Raw genomic sequence first — 21,267 nt, 5'->3', positions numbered from 1 at the left:
AGAAGTTGAGAGGTCTTCGAGTGCATGTCCACGGGTCCCTGCTGGGACAGGTAGAGAAACTGTTCATTAAGACATATGGGATGTTTCCCTTGGTTGGATCATAAGGATAAACAGTTCCTGTACGATAAGACACTGTAGCTGGGGTTTCCTGTGTGGTTCTGGTCACCACAATACAGGAATGATGCGTTTGCTCCCTAGTGTGTACAGAGGAGATTTGTAAGAATGTTGCTCAGACTTGAAACTTGCAGCTATGATGAAACATTGGACTGGTGAGGGGTGTTCCCTTATTGAGGATGAGGGGTGACTGAATAGAGGTATGCAAAATATCAAGGGGTTTGGGAACTGCATGAGAATTGTTTTCACGCACTGGAAATTCACTGCCCAGTTCAGTGAGAAACCTGAACTCATTAGGGTGGAACCTGAATCTCTGGCTGGAGCCTGCAGGGCTACAAAACCGGTGCTGGACTGTGGGATGAAGATATGTGGCGAGTTCATTCAGCCAGTGCAGACATAATGGGCCAAATGGCCTCTTTCTATACTGTATCTTGGATGATTTCTATCTTAATCATATTGGGACAGTTAAGTGTTTGCTGTAATTTAAATGTAATATGAACTTGTGGGGTCCAGTTGTTAATGGTCATTGACACCCCCAGTAGTTATCACTAATTGGGGCTAAAATGGCATCTTTAAGCGTGTATTTTTGGGTTGTGAAGAGAAGTTTTGTTTGTGTTTGTGTGAAAGATGATATTTACACAACAGTTGTGTCTGTAGTACAGTGGGGTTTTGGCATGATTGATAGCTAACAGTTGACATTAGATGCATCCCAGTATTGTGGTATCTTTAAATATTTGCAATTAATGTAATCAATATTTTAAGATCTCTGTGGTTTATTTGTGGGCATCTGTTGGGTCAAGTATAATGTGTTCCTCACAAATTGCCCTCCTATTGGTTAGTGGAGTCAGGCTTCTTGTGACTGCATATAAATCCTTACCATCCTCTCTGCTTCATCAAAGGCGTGCCTTGCAGCTGCAGTGCTGGCCACTGAGACTCTGGTTTTGATATTCTAATTTTGTTTACTCTGTCTTTGTAGTGGCAGCACTCCGAGCTAATGGCTGCGTTTCCTGTTTGCTTTCAGACTGCCATCCTATCTGCACAGTCTGCTGCCAACGTGAAGAAAGAGACTCTCTGCCAGCCAGCCTTGGAAATCCTGGAGACATCAAGCCAGGAGTCGTCACTGGAGAGTGACACCGATGATGAGGAAGACGATTACATGGACATCTGACACAATGTGAAGTCCCCCAAGTCACAGCAGTGGCAGCCAACCACTGCACTCCTGCAAAGACACACCGGGAAGACTGCTTTCTCTGAGAGCATGGAAGTGCACAGTACTTTATACAGAGCAGCCCAGAATAAGGTGCAGTGATCCCTTACCAGCATTGGCCTTTGTAAATATTGGACGCATCCCAGCAGCCAAGGCAGACAAGCCGAGCTGCATCACTGGGCTCCTTGCTTGATTTGTGCTGACCAGGGAGAGATGACTCTGACCTTGTTCGAACACAAGCTGATTGATTTTACAGGAGCAGGTTTCATTCGGGACATACCTCTCGCAAAGTTGTCGCCAGCTTCCTCGCAGTTCAGTGTCTGGGTGGGAGGGTTCGGTCAGTGAAGGCCCATTGCACTCACTGTGGAGATACCAGCATAATGCTGGAAACATGAACTCAACGCAGCAAGTGTTGGGAATGAGCAGCAGATTGGTTAACGTCTGAGAAGAGGGTTTTTGAGGGAGAGAGTCTTTGAACACCAGGAAGACTCCAAGACCTGCTAGCTATTTCCGATCCTTTTCCTGGTCCTTCATTGTGTCTATATTTTCACTAATTGTTGTGAAGCCCTCCTTAGATAGAACTCCAGGTTATGATGAGCACAGAAAGGATTGGAACTTGCTTACCTTTACTGTGAACCTTCAGGCTCTGTACAGTCGAGTTAGATTGCTTTAAGAAAAACAGCCAGTTATCCTGCCCTCCTGCAGAGTGGCTGATGTCAGACATCGCATCAATCTGAATTGGTTTGTAACAGATCTCGCCCTTTCATGCTGAATCTTCACCTTTTCTTTCCTGTCATTAGTTTTGTTGAGAAATGTTGGTTTCTGTAGCTGGAGGTTGGTTGTGAATGTAGAGAGGGGCACCCACACACACACAGCCTGTTGGTCAGTTCTGCTGTCAATTCCTGGTTTCTCGATCAAAGCAAAACATTACCAGAACACAGAGCAGGATATTGGAACGTGCTCAGGATTGAGAAGGTTGGGATTTCTGAGATGATTATCAGATTTCATAGGAGATGGTAGAAACCTCCCCTTGGTTAAAAACCTCTCGCCATTAGTCCAAACCCAGACATTGACTAGAAAGCTTCTCAGTTTAAGAGCAAAGTTTACACATTAACTTTGTGACCTAGTGTCTCCCTGCCACCAGCATTGAGAGCATCAGACAACCCTTCTGCATGAGCCCTTACAGGTAGATGAACAGTAGCTGTAACCAATCACAAGCTTGTTACAGTAATAGTGACCAGCAGTTATCAAGGCTGACATGTAACTTTAGTATTCAGGACTGGTAACATTCCTGTGTCAATCAGGAAATTATTACCTGCTAATAATTAATGTGTGCAGCAGTGACAGTAATAATGTCCATTAACATGGAACTGCCCTACCTTCACTCCAGTCTAACACGCACTACGAGCTAACTCTCGTGTTAGTTTGACTTCCTCCTGCACTCCACAGCAGACTGATACTTAATGTTCTGGGCATGAGTCTATCTGGGACCTTGGGGAAGCAGTAGGACCCACAGCTTGCCTCTTCAACCACCTGACATTTGAGGCTTGAAGGCTGAATGAGAATGATTGTAGAAGGGGACGAGATCGAATTCAAATCAGGCATGGGAAGATTAGTGAGCGTGGAAAGGAAAATTCGGCAATAAAACATGTAAAAATTGAATATTTTCAAAGCTCTTTAAGAAATTGCTACGCGCAGAATCAAGGCTCTGTCCCCTTTCTGGACTGCAGGAGTGAATTGGCATTATCACTTTCTCAAAAACATACTGACCCTGTTAATGAGGAGCCTTTTTTTTTATAGTTGTACATGAACCTAACCATAATCTGCATGCCTAGCCAGTCTGTAATAATGTGCGACTTACCGGCGAGATCTACTTAGCATGAAGCTAAACGACTGAATGACATTAAATCAACAACACATTCTGGAGATTCACAACTCACATCATATTTCTCGAGACCCTCAACAAATTGGTCAATTTAATAAAAATATACGTGTTAACACAGTTGCCTTTCCTAAAAGGCATGCCCCACAGTTTAATCTACGTTTGTATTTCTGAAGAGAGCTGGAGCTGTGTTGTGTCTAATGGGAAAAGTTACCTCGAACATACCCCTGGATCGTTGTAAATGACACGTGGGATTATAGTATGGGTTTAAGAGCACAGCGCTGAATATATTTTCCCCTTAGTCCTGAACGTGTTCAGTGACAGTGTGTCCAACCTCTCACATTGAGCAGCAGCCATTAGTTATCAAGCGATGAGAACTTGATTCAAAGTTGTTTATTATTTGTGCACCAGGATCTGAGATTCTTGTAGAGCCAAAAGAAGTCTGCCAAATGTGCTACCCCAGAATCTATTGCCTCACCCGTTTATAATGATTAAACTGACTTTGAGATCAAAGCCATTTCATTTTCCCGTCCTTTTCTATTGCGAATCAACTACAGCATTTGTGGTATGAACGTCTTCCTAAAATTCCGCTCCGTCATCCTGCTCCCACCCAGACCCCGCGGAGGATGATAAGGATTGGTTGGCAGCTCTAATAATCCGAATCCAGGCAGTGTGTTGGTGCACTGAGCCAGTCACACTCAGTCTCAGTCTGGGAGCTCTCGGGCAGCTACAGAGCATTTCTGGTTGGGAGATGGGAGACCCATGTTTGTCTACAGCACAAAAGACTGCATCTGTATAGCACCTAACAGGCTACACATGAAGCAATCAGTAGGCCTGGTCTCTCACTGATCCACATAGGAATTGTTACCAAAGAGCAAGATTTTGAGAAGCCTGTTAAAGAAGGCAGAGAGAAGCCCAAGGAGGAATCTCCCAAGTTTAAGATTTAGGCAGCTACGGCACGGAAGCCAGTGTTGGAGCAACGAAAATCAGGGTTGTTCAAACGCTGGACTTGACGCACTACAGAGAGCTCAGCAGTGATAGAATGGCTAATAAAAACCTGAGACATCGAAGATTGACAGCATGGTGACAGAGCAATAGGCCGCTGCTTCGGAAGACCCTAGCTTGAGCCAGCAATCACCAAACAAGCTGATAAAAACAGCTCCTGTCAAGTGCTGTTGAAATGCCATTGCCTTTAACAACATCAAAGCCTAGACACACGCGCGCGCACACGCACACACTTCACAACTTCAGTTACGTGGGGCCCTGTCCTGCACATACTGAGGAATTGCTTGTTGCTGTACCCATTATTCAGTGCAGAAACTCAGCCAGGCCTGTGTGAGCCTCCCATCTGGAGAGGCATCAAGTGACAGCAAGTTCAGACAGTGCTGGATTTGTGTAGGGTAGACCTCAGGCTGTGGGAGCAGCTTGACCTCCATAAGTTGCAGTGGGCTGAAAGACCTCTCTGTTTTTATGTCTCTATTTATGGCCAGTTTCTCTTATTGCACCACCTCAGAATGCACGGTGATTTCAGGAAGCAAGGTAATAATGGAGTTGAATCCTTCACCAGTTCAGTAGTTTGATTGCTAGGGTGATGGGACCTGTTCTGAGGAGAGACTGAACACTCTGTCTCCATAAGTTGAAATGTTTGGAAATCTTAGAGGTCTTGATAGGGTAGGTGTTGGGAATCAGGTTAATGAGAAATTGGCAGAATTGCACATTTATGAATATACAAATTAGGAGCAATGACCCTCCTCTGCCATTCAATAAGGTCATGTGTAATCAGGTTGTGACAACTCCACATTCTCACCTTTCATCTTGAGCCTCTTGTTAGTGATGAGTCTGTCTATCGCTGCCTTAAATATATTTAATAATATTGCTGGAACATGCTCTGAGGAAGAGAGCTGTGAAAAAAACTCTCATCATCCCTGTCATAAATTGGCAATCTCTTTTTATTTTTAAAACTGTGTCCTGTAGTTCTAGACTTTCCAACAAAGGGAAGCATCTTTTAATTATCCACCCTTTCCAAGGCCCTCAGGATTTTATATGCTTCATTCTTCCAAACTGCAATAGATACAAGTCCAACCTTCAAGGAGACCCAGACTGTACACAGTACTCCATATGTGGTCTCACCAACGTCCTGTAAGGCTGTCTCAAAACATCCCTACTTATGTCGGAGCAAGTTATTGCAAATGCTGGAATCTGTACTGAAAACAAACACTGCTGGAAATCAGTGGTTCAGACAGCATCCGTGCAGAGGGAGCAAGCTGTCTTCTCGAGTCTGGATGACTCCCTGTTTATATATCGCAGCCCCCTTTCCAAGGTATAGGGCCATTCCACTTGCCTGGCCGATCACTTGCAGCCCTTAGTGTTCAGTGGATCAGGCCACCCTGATTCCTCCATACTTCCAGGCTCTGCAGTCACCTTCTGTTTCACTGATACGCTGTTTTTCTGCTCTTCCAGCTGTAAAGGATGGGTGTTTTGATTTGTTTGTAGGAGGTCACCTGTGATCTTTATTGAGTTGCAGTGCCTGAGGGACAGTACTGCCTTTGTTGTTCCTATTTCTGTTTGTGTTATCTGATTAGCTGCAGCATACCCCACCACTTCAGCCTCATCGTCACCCCATACCCTCCTGTTCGGATTTATTTCCCCCTGCTCTTCTTGTGTGAGTCACTCACAGGACCTGGCAAGATTTTCCTGCTCAGCTGCTGTTGTCTCCAGCCTTACCTGCGCTCTCCCATGCTGGCAGAAGCTCTGCTCTGAAGGTGAGGACTGTTGGAGGCTTAGTTTCTTGAACAGCAGACTGTAGTTGCAAGGGCTAGGCCTGGCTAGCCCTCACCTTTCTTGTAACTTTTCCTAGTTTCTCACTGATGGGGCGGCAGAGTGGCTCAGTGGTTAGCACTGCTGCCTCTCAGTATCAGGGACCTGGGTTCGATTCCAGCCTCGGGCAACTCTCTGTGTGGTGTTTGGACATTTCTCCCCGTGTCTGCGTGGGTTTCCTCTGGATGCTCTGGTTTCCTCCCACAGTCACAGAGGTGGATTGGCCATAGGAAATTGCCTGTAGTGGCCAGGGATGTGTAGGCTAGGTGGGTTAGCCAAGGGAAATGCAGGGTTATGGGAATAGGTTAGGCTGTTGGGTCGGGGTGGGATGTGCATTGGAGGGTCGGACTGGACTCAATGGGCTGAATGACATGCTTCCACACTGTAGGGATTCTGATTCTATAACACCAGTAAGAACAGAAAAGATCCAAATTTCATTCAGGGACAAAGAGGACAACATTAGCCTCGTGAGAGTCTCCACATCAGTACTCAATAATGTTTACTCAGGAGTAAGCACGTTGCTGTGGGACTGGAGTCAGGTGTAGGTCAGATTTTCATCCTTAAAGGGTGCTGTACTAGATGAGTTTTTTTGTGCCAGTATTGGTTTTGAATTACAGAACTAAATTGTGATTCCTCCAGTTTGCTGCAGTGGGATTTGAACATGCTGCCAAGAGTATTGACCCGAGTCTGAGTGACATTACCACCATCTCCCTTTCAACGTTCTGGTGCAAACTGCTCCTTCCAACTGAACCAACTAATTATCCATGTTCTCATTGCTATTTGTCGGAGCTTGCTGTGTCCAAGTTGGCTGCTGCAGTTCCCTACATTAGAAGATACTACGTTTCACAAAAGTTTAACTGATTCGAGTGCATTGGGGTGTTCTGAGGTCATGAAAGGTGCTATGTAAATGCAAGTTTGTTCCTTTCCTTTGTTGGTACGATGGGGTGCGGGAGAGGAGGGTTTAGCCGTTGGATAGCTTGCAAAATAATCCGAAATTTTGGAGCCGTTTGGTACAAGGTCTGAAGAGAAGTGTTTGTAACATGAATATCTTGGAGATATGTAAAATATCTGCTTGTGATTCCAAGCTACTGGATCCAGTTAGTATGGAATGTCTTTTTATATTGTATTTTTTCTAAGGGCTTCTGCATATCGAGTGATCACTTGTACATTTTTACAAGAAGTGTTCTTAAAACCATGTTATCGCTTAGCTGCAAAAAAAACCACCCATTGAAGTGTTGGGCCTTTACTATTGAATGTTCTGTCACAGGAATGATCTCTGCTTTTCTTTTATATGCAATGTTTTAACCGTAAAGTTACTCAGATTTAAGCCCTTGTACATAAAAAGAACATTTTGTTTTGGAAAAGCAGGAAATCTGTTACAGTATTCGCATGTAAAATAATACCAGCTGAAGGCAGCTAGTAATAAAACCCAAACGTTCTAACCCCCCCTCTGCAGTCACTCTGGCCGTAGGAAGGGCCAGCCGCAGACTCTGTCCTTTTTTTTGCTGCGTGTTCACTGATGCATTTCAGTCAAAAAGTATGGTACCAGGAAATCTCAGCCGATCCAGCAGCAGCCGAGGAGCAGAGAGTTGATGTTTCAAGCATAAGCTCTTCAGTAGCACCATGCACCTTAGCCAAGTGCTTCACTCCCTACCCCAGCTACAACTGAGCTGTGCTGCCCCGGTCTCAAACTCATCCTCGAAGGCAAGAAAGCGAGGGCAAATCTTCTTGTCCTGTCACTCTAGCCCAGCCCCATGCCCTTGCCATTCTGATACTAGAATGCACTCTGCCCATTCACTGATATGATGACCCACAAGTCCAAAACATGTCTATAGAATCCCAACATGCAGAGCGAGGCTGTCCAACCTGTGCACATTTGGACTGTGGGAGGAAACTGGGGCACTTGGAGGAAACCCACGCAGACATGGGGAGAATGGGAAAACTTATATACTTCTCCTGAGGGTGGAATTGAACCTGGGTCCTTGGTGTTGTGAGCCAGTGGGATGAACCTATAATTAGCCTCCAAGGTGCGGTCCCTAAATGTTTGGGTTTTTTATATTTAACATTGCAAGCGTTACACTGAAGCACTGCAGTCTGCCTTCGGGATGTTTATCTTGATGTTTATAATGCCTCCTCGAACTCTCTCTCCCCAGGTTACAGTGTGAATGGAATTCCCCCTCAACCTCCCTCCATAAGCAAGGAGCCTCCCCAGTAAATCACAGCTTCATTCTGGAGGCTGTCCCTTGACCATTTAGGAAAGGCTCGTTGTCTAGACGTTGGTTCGAGCGCTCTCTTCACTGGTCTCGTCACACTCCCCAACCATTTGGTAACTGAGGCAAAACACTCAGCCCAGCAGCAGCTCAGAACTGAGGACAACTTCAAACAAGTGTGGTCAATTCTCTTCCTGTGAGGAATTGCAACATTTAAAAAGCATCTGGGTGGAGATATGAATAGGAAGGGTTTAAAGGGATATGGGCCAAACGCTGGCAAATGGGACTAGATTAGGTTGGGATATCTGGTCAGCATAGACCAGTTGAACCGAAGCGAATGTTTCTGTGCTGTATAACTCGATGATTTTAAAACTGAAAATACTGCAGATCAGAGTGGGTCAGGCAGCATTCATGGAGAGAGCAAGCTAACGTTTTGAGTCCAGGTAACTTCTTCAGAGCTAGTGTGGAGAGGACAGCATTTAGTTGGGAGGTAGAAACACAAGGTGGTGTGCTGGAGGAGAAAGGGTATTGATAGTTCAGAATAAATGACGGGAATGTGAGAATAACACAACAATGGTGGGTGGAGCTGCCAAATTGGAAAGCTCAGGATGGGGGGGGAAGGAGAGAGAGGTCATGGTGACAGAGGATGCAACAAGTAAAGCGAAAAGAAAGGGAGGGAATGGGAGTGAGTTCCCAGTCTGAAGCTGTTGAATTCAATATTAAGGCCAGAAACAGCAGTTGCTGGAAAAGCTCAGAAATCCAACAGCACCTGTGAAGGCAAATCAGAGTTGACGTTTCGGGTCTGCTGACCCTTTCTCCAAACTGTTCCAGGACTGAGCAGGAAGGGGCTGAGCTGAGCTTGGAGATTTTAAAAGAGACAGGGACTGCAAAACATGCAAGGACTAAAGGCTGAGATTATGGGCAGGAGACAGGGAAGAGCATCAGGAATTGGAGGGGGAGATACCTCCCCCAATCCTCTCCGTGTTAGAGCAGATGAAATGTGAGCTCCCATTGGATAGGGTGGGTCATGGGGGGGACAGACTGAGGAAACGGTACACCAGCGATCAAACAAACAGCACATAGCATGTTGGAAGTCCCCAAAGCAATCTCTGTTACTGAGGAGAATGAGGGAAATTATTGGGAAGACTTTGACAACATCTTGTCATTGTTCCTGAACAATGGGGTGGACTGCGAATGTTGCACCTCAAGGAAAGCCAGGAATATACAAACCAGGCAGCTAAACCTTGTGAGATATTAGTCGGAGACTAAATGAATTGTTAGTTGAGGAAAGGGTGCATGAATAAAACTTACCAACAATCAAGGCAAATCAATTGAATTCTTTTTCATGAAATAACAAATGAAATTCTGCAGTTCATGGATTTGGAAAAGTCATTCGAAACAGTGCCACATCAAACATTGATGCAGACACATACAAAGACCCCAGACCCTGACAACATGCCAGTAATAGTTCTGAAGACTTGTTCTCCACAATTTGCCGCTCCCCTCGCCAAGCTGTTCTAGTCCAATTGCAACACTGATATCTATGTGATAACGTGTGAATTTTATGTCCAGGTATGTCCTGTACATATAGGTCAGGACAAACCCAGCCCAGTCAATTACTGCCCCATCAGTCTACTGTCGATCATTAGTGAAGTGATGGAAGGTGTCACCAACAGGGCTCTCAAGCAACAATAACCTGCTCAGTGACCTGGGTTCCCCCAGGGTCACTCAGCTCCTGACCTCATTACAGCCTTGGATCAAACATGGACAAAAGATAGAATTCCAGACGGGAGGGGAGAGGGACAGGCTCTTGACATCACGGCTGCATTCGACTGAGTGTGGTATCGAGGAGCCCTCACAAAATGGGCGGCACGGTGGCACAGTGGTTAGCACTGCTGCCTCACAGCGCCAGAGACCTGGGCGCTGAGTGTGTAGTTTGCACATTCTCCCCGTGTCTGCGTGGGTTTCCTCCGGGTGCTCCGGTTTCCTCCCACAGTCCAAAGATGTGCAGGTTTGGTGAATTGCCCACGCTAAATTGCCCGTAGTATGAGATGAAGGGGCAAGTATAGGGGAATGGGTCTGGGTGGGTTGCGCTTCGGCGGGTCGGTGTGGACTTGTTGGGCTGAAGGGCCTGTTTCCACACTGTAATGTAATCTAATCTAAAACTGGAATCAATGGGTATCAGGGGGCCAACTCTCCACTTGTTGGAGTGATACTTGGCACATAGTTGTGGTTGTTGGAGGTCAGTTATTTCAGCTCCAGGACATCTCTGCAGAAATTCCTCAGGGTAGTGCCCCAGGCCCATCTTCAGCTGCTTCATCAATGACCTTCCTTCTGTCATAAGGTCAGAAATGGAGATGTTGGCTGATGATTATACAATGTTCAGCATATTTCGGGACACCTCAGATACTGAAGCAGTCTATGTTCAAATGCAGCAAGACCTGGAGAATATCCAGACTTGGACTGACAAGTAACAAGTAACATAAATGCCAGACAATGACTATCACCAACAAGACAGAATCTAACTATCGCCCCCTTGACATTCAAGGGAGTTACCATCACTGAATCCCCCATTATCAACATCCTGAGGTTACAATAGACCAGAAACTGAACTGGTCTAGCCACATAAACACAGTGGGTACAAGAGCAAACCAGACACTAGGAATACTGCAGCGTGTAACTCACCTCCTGATTCCCCAAAGCCTGTCCACCATCTACAAGGCCCAAGTCAAGAGTGTGACAAAATACTCCCCACATGCCTGGATGGGTGCAGCTCCAACAACATGAAAGAAGCTCGACACCATCCAGGACAAAGCAGCCACATTAGCACCACATAGACAAGCATCCACTCCCTCCACCACCGATGCTCAGTAGCAGCAGTGTGTACTGTCTACAAGATGCACTGCAGCACCTTCCAAACCTATGACCATTCCGACTAGAAGGACAAGGGCAGCAGATCTATGGGAACACCACCACTCACAAGTTCCCCTCAAAGCCACTCACCATCCTGACTTGCAAATATATCGCTGCTCCTTCACTGTTGACAGGTCAACATCCAGGACAGGAAGATGAATGTGAGGAATCTCAGATCACCCGTGATCCTATTCATAACAGAGCAGGCTGCAGGGACAAAGTGTTCCTATTTCTTATGGTCTTAATACAAATATAGATGTATACATCCATACGGATATATGCATTCACACACACACACAGATACCTGCAGATGCACATATGGACACAGACAGGTTATGGACACACAACAACAATGGAACAGAAGTGCAATGTTAATGTAGAAAGCAGCAGGTAGTGAAATGACTGAAGTGATAGCAATGTAAATCAATACATAACAAATCAAACAGAAACCATTCAGATACAGAGGGGATCTGAGGAGCTGGGGGAATGTTGGATGAAAGTAATATGGAAAATGGAAAAGTTTCAGGAAACATGTAATGACACAATCAGTCCACCAGATAGAGCCATAGAGTTGTGAACTACGAACACAGGCCCTTTAGTCTGGCTGGTCCATACCGACCATATATCCCCAACCCAACCTAGTCCCACCTGCCAGTACCCAGTCCATATCCCTCCAAACCCTTCCTATTCATATACCCATCCAAATGCCTCTTAAATGATGCAATTGTACCAGCCTCCACCACATTCTCTGGCAGCTCATTCCATACACGTACCACCCTCTGTGTGAAAACGTTGCCCCTTAGGTCTCTCTTATATCTTTCCCCTCTCACCCTAAACCTATGCCCTCTAGTTCTGGACTCCCCCACCCTTATGAAAAAGAACTTGTTTATTCACCCTATCCATACCCTTCATGATTTTTGGGAAAACAAATCTTAGCAGGACTTATACACTTAATGGTAAGGTTCTAGGGAGTGTTGCTGAACAAAGAGACCTTGGAATGCAGGTTCATTGCTCCTTGAAAGTGGAGTCTCAGGTAGATAGGATACAAATGAAGAAGGCATTTGGTCTGCTTTCCTTTATTGGTCAGAGTATTGAGTACAGGAGTTGGGAGGTCATGTTGTGGCTGTACAGGACATTGGTTAGGCCACTGTTGGAATACTGCCTTCTCCAATCTAACCATCATCCCCTGACATTCACTGGTGTTATCGTCACTGAATCCCCCACCATCAACATCCTGGGGGTTACCATTGACAGAGTACTCAACTGGACTTAACCATATAAACACAGTGGCTACATTTTGCAAAACAGGAACGAGTGTGCTAATCATGGTCAGTACATTCATGGTTCAGACACACACGTGGAGATTCTGACAGAGAGGAAAAGCTGCTCTGTCTAAAAAGCAGGAACGAGCAGAAGTGCAATGTCCTCAGGTTTCACCGTACCTGCAGTTTTAGCATTGTCCAGTAGGTGTTGCTGCTGAGCAGTGTTCCTGGCCCTGTCAATTCCATTCGGATTTTGAAACTTTCAAGACATTTGTTTTAACTTTATCTTCTAACTCTGCCTCAACTTTCCTCAGAGCAGCCTAACTCGGGTCATCGTGTGCAATGTGTCAGTGTCAATGTTACAGAGTGTCAGTGTGACAGCGAGTCAGTGTGACAGCGAGTCAGTGTGACAGAGTGTCAGTGTCAGTGTTGTGTGGTGTCAGTGTGACAGGGTGTCAGTGTTACAGAGTGTCAGTGTTGTGTCATTGTGGCAGGGTGTCAGTGTGTCAGTGTTACAGAGTGTCAGTGTGTCAGTGTGACAGAGTGCCAGTGTTGTGTAGTATCAGTGTGACAGGGTGTCAATGTTACTGTGTGTCAGTGTGATAGAGTGTCAGTGTTGTGTAGTGTCAGTGTGACAGGGTGTCAGTGTTACAGAGTGTCAGTGTCAATGTTCCAGAGTGTCAGCATTACAGAGTGTCAGTGTGACAGGGTGTCAGTGTGACAGGGTGTCTGCGTGACAGGGTCAGTGTAACAGAATGTCATTGTCAGTGTTGTGTAGTGTCAGTGTGACAGGGCGTCAGTGTGACAGAGTGTTAGCGTTGCAGTGTGTCAGTGTGACAGGTGTCAGTGTTACAGTGTGTCAATGTGACCCTGTGTCAGTGTGACAGAGTGTCAGTGTTGTGTAGTGTCAGTGTGACAGAGTGTCAGTGTTACATTGTGTCAGTGTGACAGGTGTTAGTGTTACAGTGTGTAATCGTGACAGAGTGTCAGTGTCAATGTTCCAGAGTGTCAATATGACAGAGTATCAGTGTCAGTGTGACAGAGTGTCAGTGTGTCCGTGTCAGTGTGACAGGGTGTCAATGTGACAGGGTGTCAGTGTCAATGTGACAGGCTGTCAGTGTCAGTATGACAGGGTGTCAATGTGACAGAGTGTCAGTGTTACAGAGTGTTAGTGTGATAGGTTGTCATTGTTGTGTAGTGTCCATGAGACAGGGTGTCAGTGTTACATTTTGTCAGTGTTACAGTGTGTCAGCGTGACACAGTGTCAGTGTGACAAAGTGTCAGTGTTACAGTGTGTCAGCGTGACAGAGTGTTAGTGTTGTGTAGTGTCCGTGTTACCGAGTGTCAGTGTGACAAGGTGTCAGTGTCAGTGTTACAGAGTGTCAGTGTCAATGTTCCAGAGTGTCAGTGTGACAGGGAGTCAGTGTTACAGAGTGTCAGTGTGACAGGGTGACAGTGTCAGTGTCAGTGTTGTGTAGTGTCAGTTTGACAGTGTGTCAGTGTTACAGAGTGTCAGTGTTAAAGTGTGTCAGTGTGACAAAGTGCCAGTGTGACAGAATGTCAGTGTCAGTATGACAGGGTGTCAGTGTGACACGGTGTCAGTGTTGTGTAGTGTCAGTGTGACAGAGTGTCAGTATGACAGGGAGTCACTGTCAGTGTTACAGAGTATCAGCGTCAGTGTGACAGAGTGTCAGTGTGAGAGCATTTCAGTGTGACAGAGTGTCCGTATGACAAAGTGTCAGTGTCAGTGTTGTGTAGTGTCAGTGTGACAGGGTGTCAGTGTGACAGGATGTCAGTGTCAGTGTTACAGAGTTTCAGTGTCAACATTCCAGAGTGTCAGCGTTAAAGAGTGTCAGTGTGACTGGGTGTTAGTGTCAGTGTTGTATAGTGTCAGTGTGGCAGGGTGTCAGCATGACAGTGTCAGTGTTACAGAGTGTCCGTGTGAGAGCGTGACAGTGTGTCAGCGTGACAGAGTGTCAGTGTTGTGTAGTGTCAGTATGACAGAGTGTCAATGTGACAGAGTGTCAGTATGACAGGGTGTCAGTGTGACAGAGTGTAATTGTGACAGGTTCTCAGTGTGACAGAGTGTAATTGTGACAGGTTCTCAGTGTGACAGGGTGTCAGTGTGACAGAGTGTCAGTGTGAGAGCGTGTCAGTGTGACAGTGTGTCAGCGTGACTGGGTGTCAGTGTCACAGAGTATCCGTGTCAATGTGACAGGGTGTCAGTGTGACAGGGTGTCAGTGTGAGAGCGTGTCAGTGTGACAGTGTGTCAGCATGACAGAGTGTCAGTGTCACTGTTGTGTAGTGTCAGGGTGTCAATGTGACATAGTGTCAGCCTCGGTGTTACAGGGTGTCAGTGTGACAGAGTGTCAGTGTTACAGAGTGTCAGTGTGACAGGTGTCAGTGTAACAGTATGCCAGTGTGAAAGGGTGTCTGTGTCAGTGTTACAGAGTGTCAGTGCCAATGTTCCAGAGTGTCAGCATTACAGAGTGTTAAGGTGACAGGATGTCAGTGTCTGTGTTGTGTAGTGTCAGTATGACAGGGTGTCAGTATGACAGGGTGTCAGGGTCAGTGTTACAGAGTGTCAGTGTTACAGAGTGTCAGTGTGACAGGATGTCAGTGTTACAGAGTGTCAGTGTGAGAGCGTGTCAGTGTGACAGTGTGTCAACGTGACAGAGTGTCAGTGTTGTGCAGTGTCAGTATGACAGAGTGTCAGTGTTACAGTGTCAGTGTCATTGTTACAGAGTATCAGTGTCAGTGTGACAAGAGTCAGTGTTACAGTGTTTCAGTGTGCCAGGGTGTCAGTGTTACAGAGTGTCAGTGTCAATGTTCCAGAGTGTCAGTGTGACAGGATGTCAATGTCAGTGTGACAGAGTGTCAGTGTGAGAGATTGTCAGTGTGACAGGGTGTCGGTGTGACAGAATGTCAGTGTCAGTGTTGTGTAGTGTCAGTGTGACAGGGTGTCAAGGTCGGTGGTACAGAATGTCAGTATGACAGAGTGTTAGTGTGACAAGTGTCAGTGTTACAGTGTGTCAGTGTGCTAGGGTGTCAGTGTTGCAGAGTGTCAGTGTCAATGTTCCATAGTGTCAGCATTACAGAGTGTTAAGGTGACAGGATGTCAGTGTCTGTGTTGTGAAGTGTCAGTATGACAGGGTGTCAGTATGACAGGGTGTCAGGGTCAGTGTTACAGAGTGTCAGTGTTACAGAGTGTCAGTGTTATAGTGTCAGTGTCATTGTTACAGAGTGTCAGTGTGACAACTGTCAGTGTTACAGAGTGTCAGCATTACAGAGTGTCAGTGTGACACGATGTCAGTGTGACAGGGTGTCAGCGTGACAGTGTCAGTGTGACAGAATGTCAGTGTGAGAGATTACAGGTGTGACAGAGTGTCAGTGTGACAGAATGTCAGTGTCAGTGTTGTGTAGTGTCAGTGTGACAGGGTGTCAAGGTCATACTGACACTGCACAACACCGACACTCTGTCACGCTGACACACTGACACGCTCTCACACTGACACTGTCACACTGACACCCTGTCACATTGACACTCTGTCTCACTGACACCCTGTCACATTGACGCTCTGTCTCACTGACACCCTGTCACATTGACACTCTGTAACACCGACCCTGTCATACTGACATTATGTCACACTGACACTACACAACACAGACAGTGACATCCTGTCACCTTAACACTCTGTAATGCTGACACTCTGGAACATTGACACTGACACGGACGCCCTGTCACACTGGCATACTGTAACACTGTCACCTGTCACACTGACACTGACACTGTAACACTGGCACTGACTCTTTGTAACACTGACACCCTGTCACACTGACACTGTAACACTGACACTCTGTAACACCAAGACTGACACCATGTCACACTGACACCCTGACACACTGACACTACACAATACTGACACTGACACTCTGTCACACTGACACGCTCTCACACTGACATCCTGTCACACTGACACTCTGTAACACTGACACTCTGTCACACTGCCACGCTGACACCCTGTCACACTGACACTACACAACACTGACACTGACATCCTGTCACAGTGACACTCTGTAATGCTGACACTCTGGAACATTGACGCTGACACTCTGTAACACTGACAATGACACCCTGTCACACTGACACTCTGTAACGCTGCCACTCTGGAATACTGACACTCTGTCACACCGACACCATGTCACGCTGACACTACACAACACTGACACGCTGTCACGTTGACACTCTATCATACTGACACTCCGTTACACTGACACCCTGTTACATTGACACTGACACTATGTCATACTGACACTGTCATGCTGACACCCTGTCACACTGACACTACACAACACTGACACTGACACCTGTCACACTGACACTGTAACACTGACACTGACTATTTGTAACACTGACACCGGGTCACACTGACACTCTGTCACACTGTCACCCTGTCACATTGACACTGGCACTCTGTAACACTGACACTCTGGTACATTGACACTAACACTCTGTAACACTGACATTCTGTCACACGGACACTCTGTCACACTGACACTCTCTCACACTGACACTCTGTCACACAGACACTGTCACGCTGACACCTTGTCACGCTGACACTGACACTCTGTCACGCTGACACACTGACACGCTCTCACACTGACACTGTCACACTGATATCCTGTCACACTGACACCCTGTCACATTGACACTCTGTCTCACTGACACTCTGTCATACTGACATGCTCTCACACTGACACACTGTCACACTGACACTACACAACACTGACACTGACACTCTGTCGCACTGACACACTGTCACACTGACACGCTCTCACACTGACACTCTGTCACACTGACACTCCGTCACCCTGACATTATATAACACCGACATTTACACCCTGTCACACTGATACTCTGTCACACTAACACTTTGTAACATTGACACTGTCACGCTGACACCCTGTCACACTGACACTCTGTAACACTGACACTCTGGAATACTGACACTCTGTCACACTGACACCATGTCACAGTGACACTACACAACACTGACACTGACACTCTGTCACGCTGACACACTGTCATACAGACACGCTCTCACACTGACACGCTCTCACACTGACACTCTGTCACACTGACACCCGGTCACACTGACTCACTGTCACACTGACACTACATAACAGAGTCACTGACATCCTGTCACCTTAACACTCTGTAATGCTGACACTCTGGAACATTGACACTGACACTCTGTAACACTGACACGGACACCCTGTCACAATGGCATACTGTCACACTGACACCTGTAACACTGACACTGACACTGTAACAGTGACACTGACTCTTTCTAACACTGACACCCAGTCACACTGACACTGTAACACTGACACTCTGTAACACCGAGACTGACACCATGTCACACTGACACCCTGTCACACTGACACTCCGTCACCCTGAGACTATGTAACACTGACATTGTCACCTTGTCACACTGACACTCTCTCACACTGACCCTATACAACACTGATATGGACAGCTGTCACACCGACACTGTAACACTGACACTGACTCTTTGTAACACTGATACCATGTCACACTGACACTGTAACACTGACACTCTGTAACACTGACACTGACACCGTGTCACACTGACACCCTGTCACAGTGACACTACACAACACTGACACTCTGTCACGCTGACACACTGACATGCTCTCACACTGACACTCTGTCACACTGACACCCTGTCACACTGACACTCTGTCACACTGACACTGACACCCTGTCACACTGACACTGACACCCTGTCACACTGACATCCTGTCACACTAACACTCTGTAACACTGACCCTGACACCCTGTCACACTGACACTACACAACATGGACACTGACACCCTGTCACACTGACACTCCGTAACACTGACACTGACACCCTGTCACACTGACACTCTGTAACACTGACACAGATACTCTGTAACACTGACACTGTCACACTGACACTTTGTAACGCTGACACCCTGTCACACTGACACCCTGTCACATTGATACTAAACAACACTGTCACACTGACAGTGTGTCAAGGTCGGTGTTACAGAATGTCAGTGTGACAGAGTGACAGTGTGACAGGGTGTCAGTGTCCGTATTGTGTTGTGTCACTGTGACAGGGTGTCAGTGTGACAGTGTGTGAGGGTCAGTGTTACAGAGTGTCCGTATTGTGTTGTGTCAGTGTAACAGGGTGTCAGGGTCAGTGTTACAGAGTGTTAGTGTGACAGGATGTCAGTATGACAGAAAGTCAGTGTTACAGAGTGTCAGTGTGACAGGATGTCAGTGTCTGTGTTGTGTAATGTCAGTGTGACAGAGTGTCAGTGTCAATGTGACAGGGTGTCAGTGTGACGGAGTGTCCGTATGATAGAGTGTCAACGTGACAGAGTGTCAGTGTTGTGTAGTGTCAGTGTGACAGGGTGTCATTGTTACAGAGTGTCAGTCTGACAAGTGTCAGTGTTACCGAGTGTCAGTGTGACAGGGTATCATTGTCAGTGTGACAGGGTGTCAGTGTCAGTGTGACAGGGTGTCAGTGTGAGAGCATGTCAGTGTGTCAGCGTGACAGAGTGTCAGTGTCAGTGTTGTGTAGTGTCACTGTGACAGGGTGTCAGTGTGACACGGTGTCAGTGTCAGTGTTACAGAGTGTCAGTGTGACATGGTATCAGTGTTACAAAGAGTCAGTGTCAGTGTTACAATGTCAGTGTCAGTGTGACAGGTGTCCATGTCAGTGTTGTGTAGTGTCAGTGTGACTGGGTGTCTGTGTGAAACGGTGTCAGTATCGGTGTTACAGAGTATCAGTGTTACAGTGTCAGTGTGACACGGTGTCAGTGTTACAGAGTGTCAGTGTAACAGGGTGTCAGTATGATACAGTGTCAGTGTGACAGGGTGTCATTGTCAGTGTTACAGAGTGTCAGTGTCAATGTTCCAGAGTGTCAGCATTACAGAGTGTCACTGTGACAGGATGTCAGTGTCAGTGTGACAGGGTGTCAGCATGACAGTGTTAGTGTGACAGGATGTCAGTGTCAATGTGACAGGGTGTCAATGTGACAGAGTGTCAGTGTTGTGTAGTGTCAGTGTGACAGGGTGTCATTGTTACAGAGTGTCAGTGTGACAGAGTGTCAGTCTGACAAGTGTCAGTGTTACCGAGTGTCAGTGTGACAGGGTATCATTGTCAGTGTTACAGAGTGTCAGTGTCAATGTTCCAGAGTGGCAGCATTACAGAGTGTCAGTGTGACAGGGTGTCAGTGTCTGTGTTGTGTAGTGTCAGTAAGGCAAGGTGTCAGAATGACAGTGTCAGTGTTACAAAGTGTTAGTATGACAGAGTATCAGTGTGACAGGGTGTCAATGTCAGTGTTACATAATGTCAGGGTGACGGAGTGTCCGTGTAACAGAGTGTCAGTGTACAGAGTTTCAGTGTGACAGTGTGTCAGTATGACAGGGTGTCAGTATGATAGAGTGTCTGTATGACATTGTGTTAGTCTTACAGAGTGTCAGTGTGACCGAGTGTCCGTGTGACAGGGTGTCAGTGTGTCAGTATGACAGGGTACCAGTGTGACAGAGTGTCTTTGTGAGAGCCTGTCAGTGTGACAGTATGACAGAGTGTCAGTGTCAGTGCTGTGTAGTGTCAGTGTGACAGGGTGTCAGCATAGCAGTGTCAGTGTTGAAGAGTGTTAGTGTGACAGGGTGTCAGTGTGACAGGGTGTCAGTGTGACAGAGTGTCAGTGTGAGAGCATGTCAGTGTGTAAGCGTGACAGAGTGTCAGTGTTGTGTAGTGTCAGTGTGACAAGGTGTCAGCGTGACAGTGTCTGTGTGAGAGAGTGTCAGTGTGAGAGAGTGTCAGTGTGACAGAGTGTCCGTGTGACAGAATGTCAGTGTTACAGAGTGTTAGTGTCAATGTACCAGAGTGTCAGTGTCAATGTGACAGGGTGACAGTGTGACAGAGTGTCAGTGTTGACCCGGTGTCAGTGTTACAAATAGTCAGTGTCAGTGTTACAGTGTCAGTGTGACAGGTGTCAGTGTCAGTGTTGTGTAGTGTCAGTGTGACAGGATGTCAGCATGACAGTGTCAGTGTGACATAGTGTCAGTGTCAATGTAACAGGGTGTCAGTGTAACGGAGTGTCAGTATGATAGAGTGTCAACGTGACAGCGTGTCAGTGTGACATGGTGTCGGTGTGACAGAGTGTCAGTATTCCAGAGTGGCAGCGTTACAGAGTGTCAGTGTGACAGGGTGTCATTGTCAGTGTTACAGAGTGTCAGTGTCAATGTTCCAGAGTGTCAGCATTACAGAGTGTCACTGTGACAGGATGTCAGTGTCAGTGTGACAGGGTGTCAGCATGACAGTGTTAGTGTGACAGGATGTCAGTGTCAATGTGACAGGGTGTCAATGTGACAGAGTGTCAGTGTTGTGTAGTGTCAGTGTGACAGGGTGTCATTGTTAAAGAGTGTCAGTGTCAGTGTGACAGAGTGTCAGTCTGACAAGTGTCAGTGTTACCGAGTGTCAGTGTGACAGGGTATCATTGTCAGTGTTACAGAGTGTCAGTGTCAATGTTCCAGAGTGGCAGCATTACAGAGTGTCAGTGTGACAGGGTCTCAGTGTCTGTGTTGTGTAGTGTCAGTAAGGCAAGGTGTCAGAATGACAGTGTCAGTGTTACAAAGTGTTAGTATGACAGAGTATCAGTGTGACAGGGTGTCAATGTCAGTGTTACATAATGTCAGGGTGACGGAGTGTCCGTGTAACAGAGTGTCAGTGTACAGAGTTTCAGTGTGACAGTGTGTCAGTATGACAGGGTGCCAGTATGATAGAGTGTCTGTATG

At 46.6% G+C, this 21,267-nt stretch overlaps 1 protein-coding gene across 5 annotated transcripts in view; it reads left to right on the top strand.

The window, feature by feature from the left end:
• The window catches only part of cabin1 (calcineurin binding protein 1), a 477,539-nt gene extending 470,072 nt beyond the window's left edge, over positions 1-7,467 (top strand). For all 5 annotated transcript variants that reach the window (XM_072587055.1, XM_072587057.1, XM_072587054.1 and 2 more), the window contains one exon: positions 1,136-7,467. In XM_072587055.1, coding sequence (XP_072443156.1) covers positions 1,136-1,282 — 147 coding nt within the window. In that variant the 3' untranslated portion in view covers positions 1,283-7,467. The remainder of the gene's footprint in view (positions 1-1,135) is intronic.
• The last annotated feature ends 13,800 nt before the right edge of the window (positions 7,468-21,267 follow it).

Source organism: Chiloscyllium punctatum, chromosome 17 (assembly GCF_047496795.1).
Source record: "Chiloscyllium punctatum isolate Juve2018m chromosome 17, sChiPun1.3, whole genome shotgun sequence".
Classification (NCBI taxonomy): domain Eukaryota; kingdom Metazoa; phylum Chordata; class Chondrichthyes; order Orectolobiformes; family Hemiscylliidae; genus Chiloscyllium; species Chiloscyllium punctatum.
This window is presented reverse-complemented; position numbering and strand designations above follow the sequence as displayed.